Source organism: Hydra vulgaris, chromosome 09, assembly GCF_038396675.1.
Source record: "Hydra vulgaris chromosome 09, alternate assembly HydraT2T_AEP".
Classification (NCBI taxonomy): Eukaryota; Metazoa; Cnidaria; class Hydrozoa; order Anthoathecata; family Hydridae; genus Hydra; species Hydra vulgaris.
Genome location: NC_088928.1, coordinates 38,452,551 through 38,475,000, shown reverse-complemented (window position 1 = coordinate 38,475,000; position 22,450 = coordinate 38,452,551). Strand labels below are relative to the sequence as shown.

Sequence of the window (22,450 nt, the reverse complement as noted above, 5' to 3'; positions counted from 1 at the left end):
AGAAAGTCAAGATAATGTTAAGATTAGGATAGATGCATCGACGGTCAAAGTATAAAAACGTCCATTTGTTGTTACAGGTGCATTAATTATACAAGTTATGTTGGTAATTGGCACCCAACACTCATCTACTCTAGATGGCCAGAAAAGTTTATTAAAAGGATTATGCGGGTACATGAACGTTACCATAACATCTTGCTCTATATTATCAATTTCATTGATCATACCAATCCAATCAAACGCATCATATTTACACATAATGAATTCACCCAATTTCAAGGCATCAATGTTAATTTGCTGATCATTTTAAGAACTTTGAATACAAGAAAAAGAAAAAATGCCTGTTATATGAGCATCTTCACTTGTTCGTTTAAAGGTAATATTATATATAGATTCTGGTTTAAATTGATGATAGCTCCTAGTTCCAGGAATTGTTCTACTTAGCTCAAAACGTGTTTTCAAAGTGGTGCGCAATTCTGTCAGTCTTTCTTTTTCAATCTTGAAAAAAATAATCCCTTTAATATTGTTAGTACAGTAGTCAAACATTTTGTTACAATTCAATATCTGGTCATTTATGGGCCTTTGTAGACTTGCATTTGTAGTTAATTGTTTTACAGTGCCACAAATACCATTACATGGTGACTTACCATGACTTGTACCAAAAAATGTCCACTCTGCATCAATGTCAAAATCATTTTTATGGAGACAGATATTGTTAAGGTTTTTGTGATTTTAATACTGTGCAGCACAACCATCAGAAAAATAAAGAATCTTTAGGATGATATTCTTTAGGAAATTTTAGGATGATATTCTTTTAAATAGTTAACTATTTGTGTTTAAACTTCATACAAAAAATTAGTGTCATGCTCATTATCTTCTGACATGAAGCAAAGCGATTTTTCTTCAAGTTGGTCATTTTTGTTTAATAAATAGAGGGCAACGGGGTGCAATGTGCATTGATTTTTGCACCAATGGTTACTTTAGATTTCATCTTGAATCACAAAAGTGAAGTTTTCTGCAAAGTCACCTAAGACAATACAGCAGTTTAGGTATCTTGCTTGACATTTTGCAATGTAGGAATGAGCTGTTAACTTGTTTATTGCCTCTGATAAAATCAATTTGTATTCTTCCATTGTTGTTGTCTGATAGATCAATGTTGTTCTGTCTGTTTTCTGCCACTGATTGAATGACACCTCCTCGTCATTGTCAATTAGTTGTGCATCCAGAAACTTCTTTAAAGAAACTATACCTGGACTGTTCGGACATCGATGAACCATGCACTCATTACTTGTCACATCACAAACAACTTTTGTCATCAGATCTTTGTAGCATCAGGCACTCATTCTGTTTGTGTATGTACCCTTCATCAAAATGCAATACTCTTGACCAATGCTATACAAATAAAAGTACATTTTATTTGTATAGCATTGGTCAAAAGTATTGCATTTTGATGGAGGTACATACATAAACAGAATGAGTGCCTGATGCTCCAAATATGAAAATATTTTTCCTTTCTTAGTGCCTGGAACTGAAAAAATCCCACTTATTTTCTTTAGTTTGCGCGCTTCTTTAATTTGGTATATAGTGATGTTGAAATATCTTGCAGCAAAATTTCTTGACCAAGACTCGGGTGTAAATGTTAACAACTAAATTTTAGTTTTTTGGTCAGAAACAATTTACAATTTAACTATAATGACCAATTATAATTAAATTGTAAATTGAAACAATTTACAATTTAATTACAATGACCAATTATAAATATTAATTTATAATTGGTCATCGCATTTACTTTTGTCAATAATTTTCGTATGAGGAATTTTATGTTTCAGTTCTTCTTCCCTAACATTATATACTTTTGAAATATGCTCTTCATACTTTGACATTGTTTTTATAACTTTACTTTTAGCAACAGATAACCGTTGATGCTTTGGAATGCCATGAAGTTTTATGGGGGATACGCCTATTGTTTCCAAACTAACATTTACTACCTCTCGTGACTTTTCAGAAGTACCACATGAAATAGATTCTTCAAGTTCACAATTATCTTGTTCATGAAATTTACTGATTATAGCATCAAAGCAGCTTCGACAAAGTTGATATCCAGGCACAACATTTGGAAAATTAATTCTCAATGTTTTGCCATGTCTAATGTTATTACATGACTCCCTGAAATGAAAAGAACAATTTGATTTTAGTAATTACCTATTAATATGAAAATTATTTGTACTTATTTCAATATATAATGCATAATCAGATCAGCTTTTTTTCAAACTTTTATAAACTAGTAGATTTTAATTTCATTATTCAAAAAAGATTTTACAATAATTTTTTATCAACAATATTTACCTTTGATTGCTTTTCTTTTTGATTTATATTTGTCCAATAAATTACAACATTTTGTGTGCTTCTTTTCAAAGTGTGTACCAAAAATCTTGATGAAGGCAGATTGTTAAAATTTTATCATCTGTTATTCCAGATCTCCAAAAAAATTCTTCTCTGGCATCTTCTCTATAGCAATCAAATTTCTTTAAATCAATCTTTCTACAACAACTTAGTTTATGACAAGTATCATTTAACTTTTTTCCAAAATCACATGAATCCATTCTTACTGCAGCACTAAAAACAATTTGAGATTAATTTAAAAATGAGAAACCAATAGTAATTAATTTAATGAAAGCAACTTAAGCAATCACCATGGTAATACAAAACTAAACAGTGATTGATTTCTTTTATCTTACTTTGAAAAAAAGAAAGTTTTCTTTTCAAAAAGTTTAATTATACTCAATTTGTTAATGTTAAAAATGTTAATGATGACTAATAGGTAACAAATTTCTTCTATACTAGTGTAATGAAAGGATGTTTTTTGTTTCTGTTAACAACTTGCTGTTACCATTTTAGAATTAGCAAAATATATTAATCTTTTTTAATTCAAATTTTAAATTATACAAAATAAAATTCTGTTAAAATCACTACTTTAGACTGTTTTTAATCTTATACATGCAAATCAAAATTCTTATAAACACTAAGTTTCTTAAAACATTTTAAGAAAGGTTATTGAACATAGAATGATCAAAACCAAATGGAACAAATATAAATGTTAAGCAATGTTATCAAAGAAATGTTTAACGTTGTTAAAAATGAAAATCTAAAAAAAAAATTTGAAGACAATAGTTTTAAAGTTATCTTAAATAAGTTTAAAAAAAAAAAAAGTTTTTTTTTGAGAAAAAAAGTGGGGCATGGTCCTAGGTGCCCCAGCCCCATGGACTATCTGGTCGTCTGACCTGAAACAATTTTAACGCATGTTTATCAGGACTACTTAATGCTGAAAGTTTCAGAGCTGCAGCTTGTCTGGAAGATAGTGAAAAATCCATCTCAAGATTCTGCTCAAAAAAGTGGGGCGCATGCCCCTAGCCCCCTCCCCTAGTTTCTTGGGCTCTTTTTTAATTTTAAAATATTCGTTTATCGACACGAAAAAAATACAGAAATTTTCATAGCTCTAGCTAGTCTAGCTGAAAGGTAGTGGAAAATGTATTGCAAGAATATTTTTAAAGCTATGCGACTTGGAATCTTTAAACAAAGGTCATAATTCTAAGTGGACAAGAGGGGTCTGGCCAAGATCAGTTGAAAGTAAAATGATCATATTTCAGGATCCTCTTGGAGCTAGAAGCTAAAGTTTTCTAGGATTTCATGTTTTACTAAGTACTCTCAACTGTATAAAAATCAGCAAAATCTGAGATGTATGGTGACATGGCCTGGCTCAATTGACATGGAATTACCCTTCTGTTTTAAAACGGATAAAGAGTAATTGCTACAACAATAAAAGAATTAATTTCAAAAAGTTTAATTCCATTCATTTAGTTTTCAAAAAGTTGTATTCTATTCATATGACATGGAATTACTCTTATCAGTCATTTATCTATTTAATAATGAGGAAATTTATTTAATAACTTTATAAGTATCACCTTTTTTTCTCTATGTTTTAATTAATATTTTTAAACTATTTTACAAATTTATAAAATCTAGCTTTAATGCTTACACATTTAGTTTTCTGAGCTGAAACTGGCCCTCACATTGTTTTCTCAATTTTGAGAGTATTATACCAAAGAATTATACTGATTTTCTTCTTTGCAGTTTTTGTTGTTGTATTAAAATTTCTGGCTTAATTGTTGTTAGATTAAATTTTCACATAGATTTTTTAAATTTAAGTTGTGTACTAACTCAAAAAAAAAAAAAAAAAAATGACCTTTCAGAAAATTTGTTACTTACGCAATATTTATACTTATGAAGTTGACAAAAAGGTTTTGATATAGTTATCATGTGCCAATATTTTTTTTATTCGACTCAATTTCTTGTTTTTTTGTAAACTTGTTTTAAAATTATTTTTTAACTAATTACAGTATATCAACTGACGCTTCGTCAAAAGTTCTGAAGTCAGATATTCCTCTCCCAAGTGAAGAGCCAAAAGTTATTGAAAAATATCCAACATTTTCAGATAGAAATAATTCTTGGTTTGATTCAACAGGCGAGGTAAATTGTCAAAAAAGATTTTTTTTTTACACTGATTGATATAGTGTTAGTAATTTAGGTTGGTGTGTTTGTATTAGTTGATGTGTTTGTATTAGTTGATGTACTGAAGTAAAATGTTACAGTGACCTATCACTGGAGATACTAACTTGATCAAAATCAATATTTTTAGTTTGTTTTTGTATTGAGGAGGCAACTAATTTTTTCTTTTAAGTTTGTTTTTACATTCCTCTATCAACCCTATAGTTTTGAAATCTGAACTTTGACAAACATTGTATAGAAAAAACAATCTTAGTGCATTACTGTTAGGGGCGTGTTGAGAATCAAATTCTATACTTTAAAATCTACCTTATATTGTATATATTATATATTATACTATATGCTTCTATTTATATATATATATATATATATATATATATATATATATATATATATATATATATATATATATATTTATATATATATATATATATATTAGGGTGGGTCAAAAAGTATAAAGTTTTAGCTGCACAAATCAAACATACTAAAAAAGGTGCTCCTCCATTTCCTAAATAAGATAGTATAAAAATTTTTGAATAAGAATTGTTTTAGTGGTCCCAACTGCCAACTGACCCTTGAATATTTAATGGGCCCCTAATATTATCTTACAAAAATTGTTTCAAAAGTATGTCAACCTGGTACTCAAATCAAGTAAAATTTTATAAAATTTTCAAAAATAGTTATTTTTTTTAATGAATATATCTATTTTAGATTTTATTGCATAAAAATGATTGTTTTTTAACAATTTTGAAAAAAGGTAAGTTTCTTAAGGATTTTTTTAGTAAATTTTTTTAAATTGAAATTTTATAAAAAATAACTACAATTTTATAAAATTTTATAAAATTTCGCTTTTTTTGAGTACCAGGTTGACATACTTTTGAGACAATTTTTGTAAGATATATTAGGGGCCCATTAAATATTCAAGGGTCAGTTGGGACCACTAAAAATATTTCTTATTCAAAAATTTTATACTATCTTATTCAGGAAATAGAGGAGCACCTTTTTTGGTATGTTTGATTTGGGCAGCTAAAACTTTATACTTTTTGACCCACCCTAATATATTATATATATATATATATATATATATATATATATATATATATATATATATATATATATATATATATATAATATATATATATATATATATATATATATATATATATATATATAATATATATATATATATATATATTATATATATATATATGTATATATATATATATATGTATATATATATATATGTATATATGTATATATATATGCATATATATATATATGTATATATGTATATATATCTTTGAATAGTATGTGAAAGAGACTTATCAAATAAAAAATCTCCTAACTATATCTTTTTTGTTACTGCATCATTAAACAATCATTATGTTAGCCAAAATGATGGCACCATGTTTAATGCAGAATTCCCAATCAGTTTAAAGTTTCCAAAAATTAAAAAATTGCGGTTTAAAAAAGATTTATATATATATTTGGCTTAGATTTAAAGTGTTATGCTAAAATAAATACCAAGAAACCCATACTTTGTTAGCTCAACAAAAAAATGAGTTAAATTGATCGAGAACAATCATTTTCTTTCGGTGGGAAAACTGTTCAAAACTCTTTATTTACACTTTTACTGCTTTTAATCTCAAGTTAAGAAAGTTACAAAATACTTTGCACAATAATGATATTTGTGGAGTTAAATGTCATTTTAAGCATACTTTAAAAGTATATATAAACATACTTTTTAAATATTTATATAAATATGAATATATTTTATATATATATATATATATATATAAATATATATATATATATATATATATATATATATATATATATATATATATATATATATATATATATATATATATATATATATATATATATATATATATATTAGGTTGGCCCTTAGCTGTATTAAAATTTTTGAAAGTGAAAATCAACCAAATAAGGAACTGTACAAAATTTCAGCTCAATCAGACAACTGCAAGGCAACCCTCAAACGCTTTTAAGTTGGAACATAATATGCATAATGAATAATTCCGTTCAAAAGCGACATACTCTTGTCTATATCGACCATGTTCTTATTTACTACACCAAAAAGCTATAAGGCAAAAGCATTTTCATGTACAACAATAATGTCCATAGTATCAAAACATAATGTGAACCAATGAACCTTGAACATTACTGTTTCATAAGACAGGATTTAGTAGCAGTTTATTGCAGATTGTTGCCAGAAACTTTTTATTGTCTATAATTGTTTCTCAGTTTCGTCTTTGGTGAGAATGTTATTATATTCCTGAATGAGTTTGACTCCTCTTTCCGCAACATCATTCACAACCACTATTTTCTTAAGTTTTTCAAATCCACTTTTGTAAACATCCTTCCATACTGAAGGGTCTTTGTTCAGAAAATTGGTGCTGAGAGAAAATCTGTTGAAGAATGATTTTGTACCAAGAGTTAACAGAAATGGAAACTCGATGTTTGGAAAGGAAGAAAAGTCTTTTGGGAAGAATGTATCTCTTGACTTGATTTTTTTCTTCCTCTGCTTCTTCATCTTTGTCGAGCAAAACTTGAGCCGTATTTGCCTTAACTGCTGGTGGAACATTGTCATCAAATAAGGCGAGTACAACAGTTTTGGGAACTAAGTACCAGAGGTGGTTGGAAAATTTCTTTGCAGCAGCCTTATTGACTTGTCGATCTATGTCTCGATAATTAATCAGTTTGCACATGAATAGGAAATCATGATATGGGGCTGTAATTGCTTCTGATGATAGAAACCAGGCTTGAACGTACATACGAGCAAGGAACATACATATTCTTCTTAAAGAGTTCTTCTCTGTATGTGATAACTGAAATTGATTTTGAAACAGGTATATCTTAAATGCATAAATTGCCTTTGCTATCTATCTTGCATGACTTACAGCTCCTGGCATACGAAATGATATTCCGTTCTTCGCAATGCCACCAAGAAAGATTATTGTTAACTCCAACAATTCTTGGTAATCATCTCTCTGCTGTTTTTGTGTAGAAAGGTAGTGTTCAACAAATCCAAGAATGGTAGAGCAGACATTATCAGGCACTTTATTATTACCAGTTATATAAACATTCTTGTCGAGTTTTGTCCAGGCTTCTTTAAATCTTTTGAAAAGCGCCATGTCCGGAGAAGAAGTTGCACCCATCAGTGACTCGAAACAGCTCCTCAAAACTCAAAAATGTGGTGACGGCAAGGGAGGTCACGATTGAACAATTTTTCTAGGTTTGTACAAGCACCATTTACTCGACCTGTGTTGCTTGCTGTCGTATCACAGCAAATTGCCTAAATTTTTTCGGTTAAACCCTACTTCTCTACTGCTTGATAAGCAGCCATAGCTTGGTCTTAACCTGAAGATGTTTGGATTTCAGGGACTCCCAACAATTGCTCCTTGCCTTGAAAAGTTACTATTATTGCCAGTCTACCTACCTTTTCAACACTAGTTAGTGCTAGGAGCACCTTTCCATCCCAGTGTAGCACTAATTCTTGGCAATCATTTAGGTTAAAGTTTTGCTGAATTTCTGAGTGTCTTCTCTAAATTTCTTTCTAAGGCGTTGAAAAGAAGTGTGATTTATCGCCAGGTTTTCAGTATCACATCCGAAAGCTTCTGCAGCAGCCATTAATACGTAAACCTCATTTCGGTCAGTAATTTTGCACCTATCAAAAACTTCTGCGAGATGGGGAGATAAAAATGGCAATGTACCTCGTGTTGTTGGAACTTTGGCTGCTGCTCCTGCTGTTGATATTTGCTGAACGATGGCAGGTGAACTTTCACTGTTGTCACCACTATCAATGTCTTCACTGCTTGATGCTGAATAATCAGTTTTTGATGCAGAAAGCTCATGAGTACCAAAATGTTGTTCCATTTCTTCATAAGTCTTTTTTCTCCTGGCAGTTTCCATTGCAGTGCACTTCAGTGCCCTTTCTTCCTTGTGTTTTAGTTTGTGATCCACACCAAGCATAAACCCTGGTCGTCCTTTTTGGTGCTGAAGGATTAAGAAATTCATATCCTCTTCATTTTTTATCTGTTCCAAAGCTTCTGAATGAGCTATGTTAAACAGATCATCCATATTGTCTACAAAGATATCTCTTTTTTCTTTGTCTTTGCACCTCTCCTCAAATTCTTTTGTAAACCTTTTCATTCATCATCACAGTTTCAGTAACTTCTCAACACAGTGTAGTGCAGCTGGCTATCATAAAAACATTTCACTTCTGGACACCAGCGTGTAACTTTGCATAGTGATAGTGGACGGTATGAGCAACAAAAAAATAGCGAGACACAAACTTGTTATGCATCTGGAATCGTTTTACAGATGAATTATTCAAAATGGCTAATGGCGGCCATTTTGAATGTATTTAAATGGTCATAACTGTAGAACTAGTAGTGATATCCACTTCAAATAAACATCGATTTGTTCTAAGAGAAAAGTTACATAAAACTGACTGAAATCAATGTTTTGAAATTTCAAGATGGCTGCCATCGGCCATCTTGAAAGTTTTTAAATGGTCATAACTTTAGAACTAGTAGTGACATCCACTTAAAATAAACGCCGTCTTGTTCGATGATGTAACAAGAAACTCATATTTACATATTTACATACATTTACGTATTTACATAATTACAATACACTTTTGGATTACAATTCGTCATGGAAGGAGATCTGGAGAACATGGTCGAATTCCGGGTCTTCTTCAACTTCTAGTTCTTCATATGAATCACCATTTGTTTCTTTGTAACAATAGCCGTTACATGCACACAGCTTAGTGCATGGTAAACCATGTCGTTTACATGAACAGTTTTTACACTCAGTTTTGCACGAACAACGAATCAGTTCCTGGCAATGTCGAGAAATCTCCGGCAGAGTGCACCAAAGTGGTGTATAGCACTCATCAGCAGTATCTTTCCATCCCCATTCAGTGGGTAAATATCCTGGAGTAACAGCAGACAAGCATTGTTTCCATAAGTGTGCCTGCAGTGCTGCTCTCTTTGTGTGCTGCAGAAGAGCGTCTGCAGTCGGCGAAATGTTTTCAATTGCTCTATTCTTTATGGTGTAGAGTATACGGCGGCATTCGTTTACGCCAGCAGCGGTTGATGATCGATCGTACATCAATACTACAAATCGCTCAATGGCCTTCATTGCCGTATCAGTTAAGACATCATTTTTTAAGTCTGACGTGGAAAGATTGTGAAATGCAGCATCAACTACTCGGTAGTTCATCCACGCTTTCCATGCCGTTCGTTTTCCAATCCCACAGAATGTTGATACTGTGTCACATCCGGTGAAGGCATGGAAGAATGGTAAATTTGACGATACACCATCTGGAATGTGTTGATGTAGATGGTGAACTCCTATCATTCGTCTTCCTTTTCCAACTCCAAAATCAATCCACAACTCTTTCACTCCAATCATCTGGCTAAACACAGAGAGAGCTATAACGACCACATCGGAGTCCACAGTGCGTATAGTTATAGTTAAGTTGCCATTTTTCAGTGCATGATTAGCATGGAGCAAAAGACGGCCATCTGCCTCTTCAGCACTACAAGGAGATATGGACGATACATCTAAATCTTGTTGACTGGCACATGCAGTTTCTTCAATGGTACAAACAATAACTTTTCCAACTACGGATTGCGTTAAAACGAATCTGGAAATAAGGCCGAACAGTTGCGTCTTATTGAAGTCCACAGATAGGAATTTGTCAAACTTTTTTGGAATAAGTGTACCCATTGTGACGTTTATGCGTTGCCCTGATCCACGATCTTCCTGTGTTTCGGACTTCAAGCTTTTTGGGACATACCGATCAAAAACAATGTCAAGGCGCTGCACGGATCTCAGAAGTCTGTCCACGAATGGTCCAATCACATTTTCGCAGTAGTCAGAGAATGTCTTTGACGATCTCGGGTGAAGCATGTGTACGAGTGCTGCACCATCAACAATCAGAGCAGAAACCTTATAGTCAAGGTTGAAGTCTTGTTGTTTCTCGCTACCATACTGTTCCAAACAAATGAGGACATCTGATTTGCTGGTGGCCTTACGCTTCCTTCCGAATTCAGAAATTGACGGCGGATAACAGTTGTTTTCGTGTGAAAAGAAATCCTCTATATCACTAACACGATTTTGACTTGCTACATACATTTTACAAAAGTAGTTGGAGTCATGTTTAAGATCAGCGATTTTAGTTTTATGTTTGGAACCTGGAATTTTCAAACTGTGGAACAATTCAAATTTGTTTCTTTTCAAAGGCTCATAAATTGACTTTTGTCTGGACACAAGACGGTCAGCTACGTACTCGTTGTATTGCTGTTGCCCTGTGATCTTGGCTTCTTGAACAGTTTTTTCGGCTGAATTGGACATTATAATCTTATGGTTGTCTGCTGTCTGCAGTAACTGCTCCGCAAAAGGATTCCCATCATCGCGCATAGATTTCACCACTTCAGACACGTGATGAAGATAACGAGTCTGAAAACTATTTCTGTCTTCATGATGGCGACGGTGTTGATAACCCAAAGAAGTGGAACTGCGAACTTCATTCTCAAACTCATTAATCATTCGAGAAATTTCTGGACCAGCCACCATCCACTTAAGAAGAGCAGTTTCGTTATGAAGTACATTGATTGCTCCTCCGTCACTCTTGATCAATTTGTTGTTCTGTTCATGAAGCTGGTCATCAGACATGGCAGAGAAGTCCGCGTTAGTTTTCCTACTTGTGAAGTGGCCCTTTTTGAATTCCTCAAACACATAAGGGTGTCGGACAGGTAGCTCTTCCAAGGTTTTGATGAAAACCGGCAACCAGCAAGAGTAATTAGTTAGATCAAGTGCGAAGAACCATGGAGCAATCTGCTTTAGCATTCGCACGTACTCCTCGAAGTTTGATTCGCGAATACTGCGCACAAAACTCAGTAGCAGGCTCTCCAACTCCATAACGGTTTGCCAATAAAGAAACTGATTAGATTCGTTGCTTTTCCTGGAAATCCACTCTTCCAATGACTCAACAAAGTCCTTACAATCTAGCTTATACGCCTCATCACGAAGAATGAAAAGAGATGCCAGGCTCACTTCGTGCGCATATCTTGTTCTCTTTATGTGCGACGATTTAAGCAGCGACTCACTCCTTCCAATGCTAGCAACCTCTGCTTTTATGAACATTTCAGTCCAACCACTGCCCTTCAACCACTTTCCAATCATGTTTTGAATGGCCATTTCAATATGGAGTCCACCCATCATAATGACTATTTTATCCTCTCCATAAACATCCGGAAACTTCCATTGTATATACTTTGCAACTGCGTACACGGGCTGATCACCAGTTATAACAGCACCTTGTTTGTTATTGACAGCACTCGTTATTTTTATTATTACATCCATCAAATGGCGTACTGTTGCTGGAGACTGAATGTGATCTGTTAGCAATGGCAATAGTATGTTATGACATGGAAAGGTTGCTGGATGCATATTTCTTTCTGCATGGAAAGCAGCGAATGAAGTTTTATTTGTTGATGTGTTATACACAGACTCCTGCACAGAATTTAGCCAAGGTGTCAACTGCTCAATGGTTATTGGATCACTAGCAATAGGTGATGCATTCACGGTGGTTATTAGTGGTTCGGAAACAACATTATTCGTTGCAGGGAGAGTGGTGTATGTATCCGGCAATTTGCTATTGATTTTCCTAGACCAAAGGAGTCCATCTGAAGTGGATTTTGAATTTGAATGGGGAGTATCCGGATGCTGAATAATTGTGACGCTAGAGCCGTGGAATGAATCGTTAGATGTAGTTGAAGATGAATTGTGATCAATATTGTCTATCGCAGCTGTTGTAAAAACACCTTCAGACAGGCAACTTGGTATCACATGACCTATTTGCTCATAAAATTTGCACTTTTCATTAGTCAAACTTGATTCAATTTCTTGAACTCGGTCATATGAAATACTTAAACCTAGAGAATTCAATTTGTCGACAACTGATCTTTTCCGAGTGCAGTTATGGATCATCAAACCAAGGTACACGGCCAATGGAGTTTCTTGGTTTGCTTGATGACGTATTTGTTGAGGTCTGTTGGCTCTGCTACGCTTTACACTATTAAATCGAATTAACTGTGCAATGGAATAAGCAGCTTCCTGCTCGGGTGCGGAAGCAGGTGAACCATTGTCGATATTGTAGCCTCCTAAAAGAGTATTAACAAAATTTACAAGGGAAGGTGGCACACAATCACGAGATCCAAAGTCGCCTATAAGCGAGCCGCTGAATTTGGGAAACTCTCTAAACATATCTCTACGGAGAATACCAGCTGCCTGAGCAATGCAAATACCGTCCGACATATCGTTGAAGTTGCAAGCATCACGTATGGCATTACCCACATCTGGCTCAAAGCTTAAGATGACTTCTTTACCACACTTGTCTTCCCTCAAACCAGGAACTAAGGAAATTAAATCGTCCTTCAGTCTAGTTCGGTTGATAGACTCAGACTGAACTCCGAGACTCGACATACGATCTGCACAAAGTTTATTGATGTCAGACAGCTTAAAAACAGGGGATGATGTACCATATATAAACATCTCTTCCATGTAACTAACCAATTCCGCAATGACAGAGCCATAAGTCAATCGATAGAGATTGTGTTCATCATTGCTAAAGGAGCGCTCATGACTGCGGGCTCTGTTGAGAAATCCCCTGTAACAGTCTTTATGATATTTGACTTCGAGTGCTATGAAATCTTGGTTTGCTATTTTGTTAAGCAGATTTGTGTCCTGCATTTCAATGGCTAGAGCATACACTTTTGAGCCAATTTCTTTTGTGCTTGCCTGTACTAAGGGGTTGCCTGTCACAGATTCACCATCACAAAACAAACAACAACTTTTTATGTCAACTGCTTTACATGAGGATCGCATGCACCTAGCAGAGGTCTGGGCGTTTTCAGAATCATCTTGCACATTTTGGTTTCTCTCAATGATTCTCTGCAGTTTCTGAGAGTCGTACTTGTTTCGGCAAAGCTTGTGGTACTTTGCCTTATTAACAATTAATGCGTGCAATAACTCCTTTCCATCACTTATTTTATCCAAGCGAATAGTTTGGTGGCAAAGCTTCATGATTATCGAACTCGATCAAGTTTTCACTTAGAGTTTTATAACCTGCCTCTTTGGGAATTATAAGAGGTTCCGGTGAAACACGCTGACACAAAATGCACAATTCCCAATTGATATCACGCACAGGAACAAGTACCTCAGGAAATTGTGTGACATCAACAAGCTCTATTTTTCTTCTTTTACTGGTAGACATGATTGTTATTAAAACTGAAAGAAATGAAAAGCGCATCACGAAATAAGCATACAGAGTAATACAACATACAGAGCATACAAGTAAATACCTTAAAAAAATAATTTACATATATACAAATAATCTTGGTAATATTAATAATTATATTATTAATAGTAATAATAATAATAGTAATACAGTAATTACAATAAATAAAATAAATCAATATTACGTTTTATACAATAATCATTTATACATACATAGCTACAGTTACAAACAGTAAAAAATTGACAAAACGTAACAATTAACGATGACATAAAAACGACTACTACTAAAAAAATTATATAGATTTAGTAAATATGTTAATCATAATTGTTAAAATATGAAAACCATAATATATTGTACAATAACACAATAACACAATAAACAAAAAAAACAAAAACAGAAAAACACTGTGAAAAACAAAAACCAAAAAAAGGGATAAACATTACAAACAAAGCTACCGCTAAAAAAGTACAAAGCATAATAATGTAATCAAGCAAACTAGTAACAATAAATAATTCATAAAACATAGAAAGAAAAAAAGAAACACTTTATAAAACTAACATGATGGAGTAAATAACTAGCAAATGATTTTAATGATTAGCAACAAATAATAAGTAAAGCTATATGCACTACATATACTAAAAACTAAAGAAAAGAAAATATCATTACATAACGGAAAACATCATTGCATAGCTAAATAAAACTACCTTAAAATAAATCATAATATGAAATGAATAACTAACGAAATATGAAAAAAGTAAAAACAATATAAAATCTTGTTATGCCGAGTTTTCCCAAATTTTCGAATGTTTTCTTTCCTTTTTCATTCATTTTTAAACTTTTTTTTGTTTATTATTATTTTCGTTACTTTTGTAGTTTATTTTATATCCTTTCAAATAGTTCGTTCTTTTTTCTTCTTTTTAGATATTTCGTTTTTTCTTTATAATTGATTATATTTTTGAAAAACTAAAGCAAAATATCTCCTGATTTATTGATTTTTCTTTTTCTTTTTTCACTCTTTAAAAAATTATTTATAGTTGTTAATAAAAAGTGTCCACCGTTTGCGATGTCATTGCAAAGTTCAATCATTAACAACGTGCCATGTTTTTATTTATTCGTCCGTTATTCGTCCGAATTTGGTTATTACTACGACCGTGACGTAATATAATGGCGTCAACAAGACACAAATCTTTCTTATCTTTAAAGACCAATTTAACCAATTTTATTCGCTTAACGGTTTGTGTCTCGATTGTTTTACATACAGGAATATATAAACTTAAGTTGTGCAAAAGGATTTGTTGGTGTCCGGCAGTGAAATATTGTTACGTAAAAAAGCATCAACCCACTGCACTAGTGGTCAGTTCTTTTAGTAGGAATTCATGCTTTTTGCCAAAAAATGAAAACTTCTTGAATCACTAGTATTGCACTTTCCTTTGTTGTTAGGTTTACAACTCTTACATTGTAGAAGAAAATGCGTAAAACTTGCTGGTTCGAAGGCAATTCGGCTCCGACCATTTGATTTGAAATGTAGTCAACAAAACAGACATGAAAATTTTTTCTTAACTTCTGTGATGAAATCCCAGACGAACTTGATGCCATTTTACAGTCTAAAAAGAAGACAATCTAAAAGTCACTTTACACGAGCAGCACAAACAGTTTTAAAAACAGTTTTAAAACTTTTCACCTCAAAAATGACTCTTAGGGCAAAAATTTCAAAACTTCATGGACGATGAGGGTCGACTTACAGTTGTCCGATTACGCTAAAATTTTGTATAGATCATTATTTTCATGATTGGAACAAGAAATGGGGTTGGGAGCTAAACAATTTGAAAGTTAAAAAATAAGGGCCACCCTAATATATATATATATATATATATATATATATATATATATATATATATATATATATATATATATATATATATATATATATATATATATATATATATATATATATATGTATATTGTAGTAATTGTGTAAATATTCCTTGTTAAGGAGTGCTCAATACCAAAGTAGAGCAATATATAGTAAAAAACTAAATAATTATAACACTCGATTTATTTAAAATATTACTCAGAGTTTCACGCAAATAACGATCATCAGATGTTACAAATCTCAAAAAAACAACGACAAAAAAAATATATTAAAAATATAGTAGAGTGTCTTCTTTGATGACATTATATGATATTTTTCCATCAAGCATAAATTGCATGACTTACCACCAAGTTTAAACGGTTCAGCCGGGTCTAAAATTTTCAATGAAAGGACAGGATTTAAACTTTTCTTTTTAATACTCCACACAAATTTAGAGTTTGGTAGAGTTTGACCCACTTTTATAACAAAAGGAGTTATTGTGCTTGTAAAGGCGATCTTTAAAAGTTTTTTCTGTAAGCCCAATATAATATCTACCTTCATCTTGCGAATTTATCTTAACATTACATAAATAGATGACATTTTTAATTAAAAATTTTCCATTAAGTGGACATAAATTAATCTGTCGACAATTGCACGTTGGAGCATTAAGGTTTGAAGAGTTTGATTAAATTTTATTGTTATGTGAAGTGATGATGTTGCGAATATTTAGAAGACAGCTATAGCTAACCTTCAGGTTGTTTCCATTAAACAGCTTTTGGAATTTATGAGATTTTAGGAAGTTTTTATTGATTAAATTTAGGAAAAGTTTGGCTACGTTTGTTTTGACATTAATTGAAAATGGAGGGTTAAACCAAATAATATTTCGTGCACGTAATTTTGCAACTTTTATAGAATCATTGGCAACGGCAGTAATGTTTTCTTTAAATCCACTAGACTTAAGGGGACTGTTGTGAAATGAACTTGTGTCTAAATGTCGCCATGAAAAAAATATATGATAAATAACTTTAATGTCATCAATGAAGACACCCCACTGTATTTTTAATATATTTTTTTTGTCGTTGTTTTTTTGAGATTTGTAACATCTGATGATCGCTATTTGCGTGAAACTCTGAGTAATGTTTTAAATAAATCAAGTGTTATAATTATTTAGTTTTTTACTATATATATATATATATATATATATATATATATATATATATATATATATATATATATATATATATATATATATATATATATATATATATATATATATATATATATATATATGTATATATATATATATATATTTATTTATATATCTATATCCATATATATATGTGTATATATATATATATATATATATATATATATATATATATATATATATATATATATATATATATATATATATCAGGCAACCAAAAAATTTTGTGCGGTTTTGCAGATTCATAAATAAATACACATAAAAACAGTTAAAAATTTGCTCAAATTCCAACGTTTTCCAAGTTGGTGCAAATGTAAACGAATAGTTTCATCACTCACATTAAATCTTTAGGCAAATTCCTGACATGTTTGACTGGAGTCCTGCTCGATTGCCAGCTTGATATCCTCGTTGTTTACGATGGATGGTCTATCAGATCTTGGTTCATCTTCAAGGTTTTCATTTCCAGAAGAAAATTTTTTAAACCACTTTTGACCCGTCCATTTTGCTATGGTACCTTTCCCAAAAGCAGCGCATATCTTACAACAAGCTTCTGCAGCGCATATCTTACGCACTAATAAAACTTATGAAACACACTGATTGATTCTCCTTAAAACAAGCTTTAATTTATATGCAAAATCATCCTCCCACCACAATCAGTTTTCTTAATACATTTCTTAGAATTAGGCAATTAGGATAAACCGCACAAACTTTTTTGGTTGCCTGATAAATATATATATATACATATATATATATATATATATATATATATATATATATATATATATATATATATATATATATATATATATATATATATATATATATATATATAGATCTATAGTTTGTTGGCTTTAGGAAGAGCGGAAGGAAAAAAGTGATTCTTACGCCAACACATACGTCACTTTTAATTACTTTTGACTTTCGTCCAACATTTGCGTGTTGGACGAAAGTCAAAACCATTAATTTAATTACAAATTAATTGTTATATAAAAAAACCACAAAAACGCAAATTTAATTGACCAGAATGTTTTTAAAAACATTCTGAATGTTTTTAAAACATTCTGAATGTTTTTAAAACATTCTGAATGTTTTTAAAAATATAAACAATGTTTTTATTTTTATTTTTTTTAATAAAATGTTTTTATTTTTATTTTTTTTTACTGTAAATCATGCGCGGAGTGTTGCTACATCGACTATCTTATAGCCTGACTCGCAAGGGAGTGTTGCTACATCGACTATCTTATAGCCTGACTCGCAAGGGAGTGCTGCTACATCGACTGACAAATAGCCTGACTCGCAAGGGAGTGCTGCTACATCGACTGACAAATAGCCTGACCCGCAAGGGAGTGCTGCTACATCGACTGAAGGTTTGGTTGGGGCAGGCAGTCTATCATTATTAAAAAAAAAAAATTCCGGTCTTGCATTTTATTTTTTACTTTTTGTCAACAAAATATGGAAAAAACTTTCGGACAACATCTAAGGGTTCTATATATATATATATATATATATATATATATATATATAGATCTATAGTTTGTTGGCTTTGGGAAGAGCGGAAGGAAAAAAGTGATTCTTACGCCAACATATACGTCACTTTTAATTACTTTTAACTTTCGTCCAACATTTCCGTGTTGGACGAAAGTAAAAACCATTAATTTAATTACAAATTAATCGTTTTTTAAAAAAACCACAAAAACGCAAATTTAATTGACCAGAATGTTTTAAAAACATTGTGAATGTTTTTAACAATATAAACAATGTTTTTTTTTTATTTTTTTTAATAAAATGTTTTTATTTTTATTTTTTTTAATAAAATGTTTTTATTTTTATTTTTTTTACTGTAAATCATGCGCGGAGTGTTGCTACATCGACTATCTTATAGCCTGACTCGCAAGGGAGTGCTGCTACATCGACTGACAAATAGCCTGACTCGCAAGGGAGTGCTGCTACATCGACTGACAAATAGCCTGACTCGCAAGGGAGTGCTGCTATATCGACTGACAAATAGCCTGACCCGCAAGGGAGTGCTGCTACATCGACTAAGGGTTTGGTTGGGGCAGGCAGTCTATCATTATTAAAAAAAAAAAATTCCGGTCTTGCATTTTAATTTTTACTTTTTGTCAACAAAATATCGAAAAAACTTTCGGACAACATCTAAGGGTTGTATATATATATATATATATATATATATATATATAGATATATATGTATATATATATATATGTATATATATATATGTTTATATATATATGTATATATATATGTGTGTATATATATATATATATATATATATATATATATATATATATATATATATATATATATATATATATATATATATATGTATGTATATTTACATATATGTATATTTACATATATGTATATATATATATATATATATATATATATATATATATATATATATATATATATATATATATGTATATATATAAATATATATATATATTGGAGGTAAATGTCAATTTGAACATACTTTAAATATATATATAATTTATATAAAAAAAAGTATATAAATATAATAAGTTAATAACATTTTTTATTCAATGTACTTGAAAATACTGTTGGTAAACTAAGTTTGCTGGTAAAATACACCATTTTCCTAAAATTTAAACCTCCTTTAGGATTTATGAAAAAAAGAAGTTTCTAAAAATTTTAACTCATTATCTTGAAGCATTCTAATATTATGGCAATTTGAAAAACTAATGACTTTGCTTATTTTGGGCAATTAATTGTTTTTTTAAAATCTTATCTTTCGAAGAAATAAAAATTCATTTTACAAAAATAATTATTTTTGGCCATTTTGGACTTCGAAATTACAAAAAAAAAAAAAGTACTATAAAGAAAAAATTGTAATATTAATAAAGCAAATAAAAGCACACAATAGAAAAGAATACTCAAGGGAATGTGAAAATTATATTATTTTGTGAAAACATAGGTGGCAGGGATCATTTTTGTAAAACAGGATTTAAAATTATAGAAGTTAGATCCCCCTAAAAAAGCCTTCAGCCTTAAAACATTAAAATTAGGTCCGTTTAAAAATCGGGTGTACTGGGTGACTGGATGTATAATAAATTGAAACTTGAAACTTTTAGGAATATGTCTTCAATAAAAGAAGAAGAAATACAGAAAAAATAATTTAAGGATGTCTTGTAGCTGCTGATATATCTGAACTTAACTTTCTATAAAAATAGGATTTTTGAATTCAAAATTAGCCATTTTGAATTTGTTATCGCCAAAATCTCTAAAACTGATTTCTAAAACGAATCCTACAAGTAACAGAAAATATTTTCTGTTTCAAAATCAATGGTTAAAAAAGCGCTCAAACTAAAGACATTTAAAGGTATCTTAAGAGAGAAATAAGAAATCACCAGCACCAACAAAGATCAAGAATCTTTATCAGAGTATTAAATTATATTCTTGGATTTGAAAGAATTTATTTCAGTTAAAATTAATGGCCATAAACAACATATCCAAAAGCAAATATTACTCGTAAATCTAAAAGAGCTACATATAAAATAGGGTTTTCAAAGTTTTGGCAGCTTTGTCCAAAATGGTATGTAACTGTAAATAGTGCATCTGGTGTGCGTTCAGTATGTGTCTGTCAAATACACCATAGTTCAAAGTTGATTACTTATGCAGTACCCAGTAACATTGAATATAAAAAACTTTTATCAAAAGTTTTAGATTTATAACACATTACGCAGTCCAAGGATTTTATTGAAATAAGGAAAGGAACACTAAACCAAGCAACACTACATCCTTTTGTTATTTACTACAAAGATTCTGAAAATAAATTCAAACCCATAAACTATTGCATAATATCTGACTGTATGCAACATAATGCTAATTGTGTTAATGCATTTTTAACCAGAGTTTTAATTGATATAAAAACTGTCCTGCCTAATTTGACCTTATATTATTACTTTAGTGATGGAGCAGCTTATATTATTACTTTAGTGATGGAGCAGCCAATACAAAAACTTTAGAACTCTTATGTTTCATATCTTTATTTCAAAGTTCATTTTTAAGTTCCTTATTTTTAAAATACTTATTATATAACTTCAAAATGGCCGATTTTGAATTCCAAAATCCTATATTGATAAAAAATTAAATTTGTTTTTATAGGCCAATTATTATTAGCCTAATATAATCCATGAAAATCAATAAAAAATTTTTTATCTTTTAATAAATTTTAAGAGAAAATTAATACATTTGACAACAGTTATAAAAATGTTTTATTTTGGTTTCCATATTTCTGAAAAAATTTAGAGAAATCTCAATTTTTTATATTTCCTGTGTTTCTGGAAAATTAAAACTTTAATTAGTTAAAATCCTTATTTATGACTTTTTGGGCATAGAAAAACAATGTTAAAGTGCTTGCAATATATTTCAGACTTTTGCAAAACAAGCATTAGCTTTTTTAAATTTGGTTTTTGTTTATTTTGTTTATCTAATTTGAGTTGCAATATTTTTTAACAACTCCTAAAATAAGAAAGTAAGATTAATCTTGGACAATTGCTTTGTTTATAACTATGCTTTTTGTAACACCTTTAAATTTTTTACTATTTTTTTATGTAATCTGCTATATTTGCAGTTTATGTTGTTTTTTTAAATACTTTTTTCTTAAATATAACAATAGGGGAACAACTATTCTAATTGGAGTGATTACCCACATCAGTTTATTCACCAGCAGCAACATCAGCAACACTACAAATAGATTTTGATCATCGATCGAAATTTTAAAGATGCAAACTTTTATTTGCATTGGTTCAAAGTAATAATGGCTGACTTTAGATTTAAACTTTGTAAAAAGCATAAAAAAGTTTTATGATGGCTGACTTTGAATTTAAGCTTTGTAGAAAGAATTAAAAAAAAAACAACAACTAATATTAGAAAATCTTCTTTTAATTTTTTTAGAATATGGTTTGAAGGTTGTATGTTTTATTTTTTGTTAAGCATGTTTTAAATTGTATATTTCTATTATGATTCTTTTTTTGTCATTATCTTATTATGTAATAATTATACTTCAGTACTTATCTGATATTACTAAAAATTAAAGTAATTATACTAAAAAATTAATAATCCAGTGCATTAACACTTATCTATCTAAAGTATTGTTGTAAATAATCTATTTTAAATAGATGTATTATATATCTCTTTAAATTTTTGTAATTCAAAATGTAAATATGACATAAAAACTAGTCTAGTAAGTGACATGATAGATATCCAGTAAATATAATCTGAATTTTCTCGTAAATGTGATATATAAATTGTGTAGTAAATATGATATATGAACTGTCTAGTTAATGTAACCTAAACTGTCTTGTAAATAAAACATGTAAATTGTGTAGTAAATATGACATATGAACTGTCTAGTAAATGTCACCTAAACTGTCTTGTAAATGCGATATGTACATTGTGTAGTAAATTGTGTAGTAAATATGACATGTGAACTGTCTAGTAAGCGTTACCT

The 22,450-nt window shown here is 30.6% G+C and overlaps 1 protein-coding gene across 1 annotated transcript in view; it reads left to right on the top strand.

Moving 5' to 3' along the window:
* The window catches only part of LOC100200252 (pre-mRNA-processing factor 39), a 68,904-nt gene extending 47,030 nt beyond the window's left edge, over positions 1-21,874 (top strand). Inside the window, exons 13-14 of the mRNA XM_065805628.1 lie at positions 4,395-4,524; positions 21,617-21,874. Of these exons, the coding sequence (XP_065661700.1) occupies positions 4,395-4,524; positions 21,617-21,694 (208 nt within the window). The 3' untranslated portion in view covers positions 21,695-21,874. The remainder of the gene's footprint in view (positions 1-4,394; positions 4,525-21,616) is intronic.
* Positions 21,875-22,450: the final 576 nt, after the last annotated feature.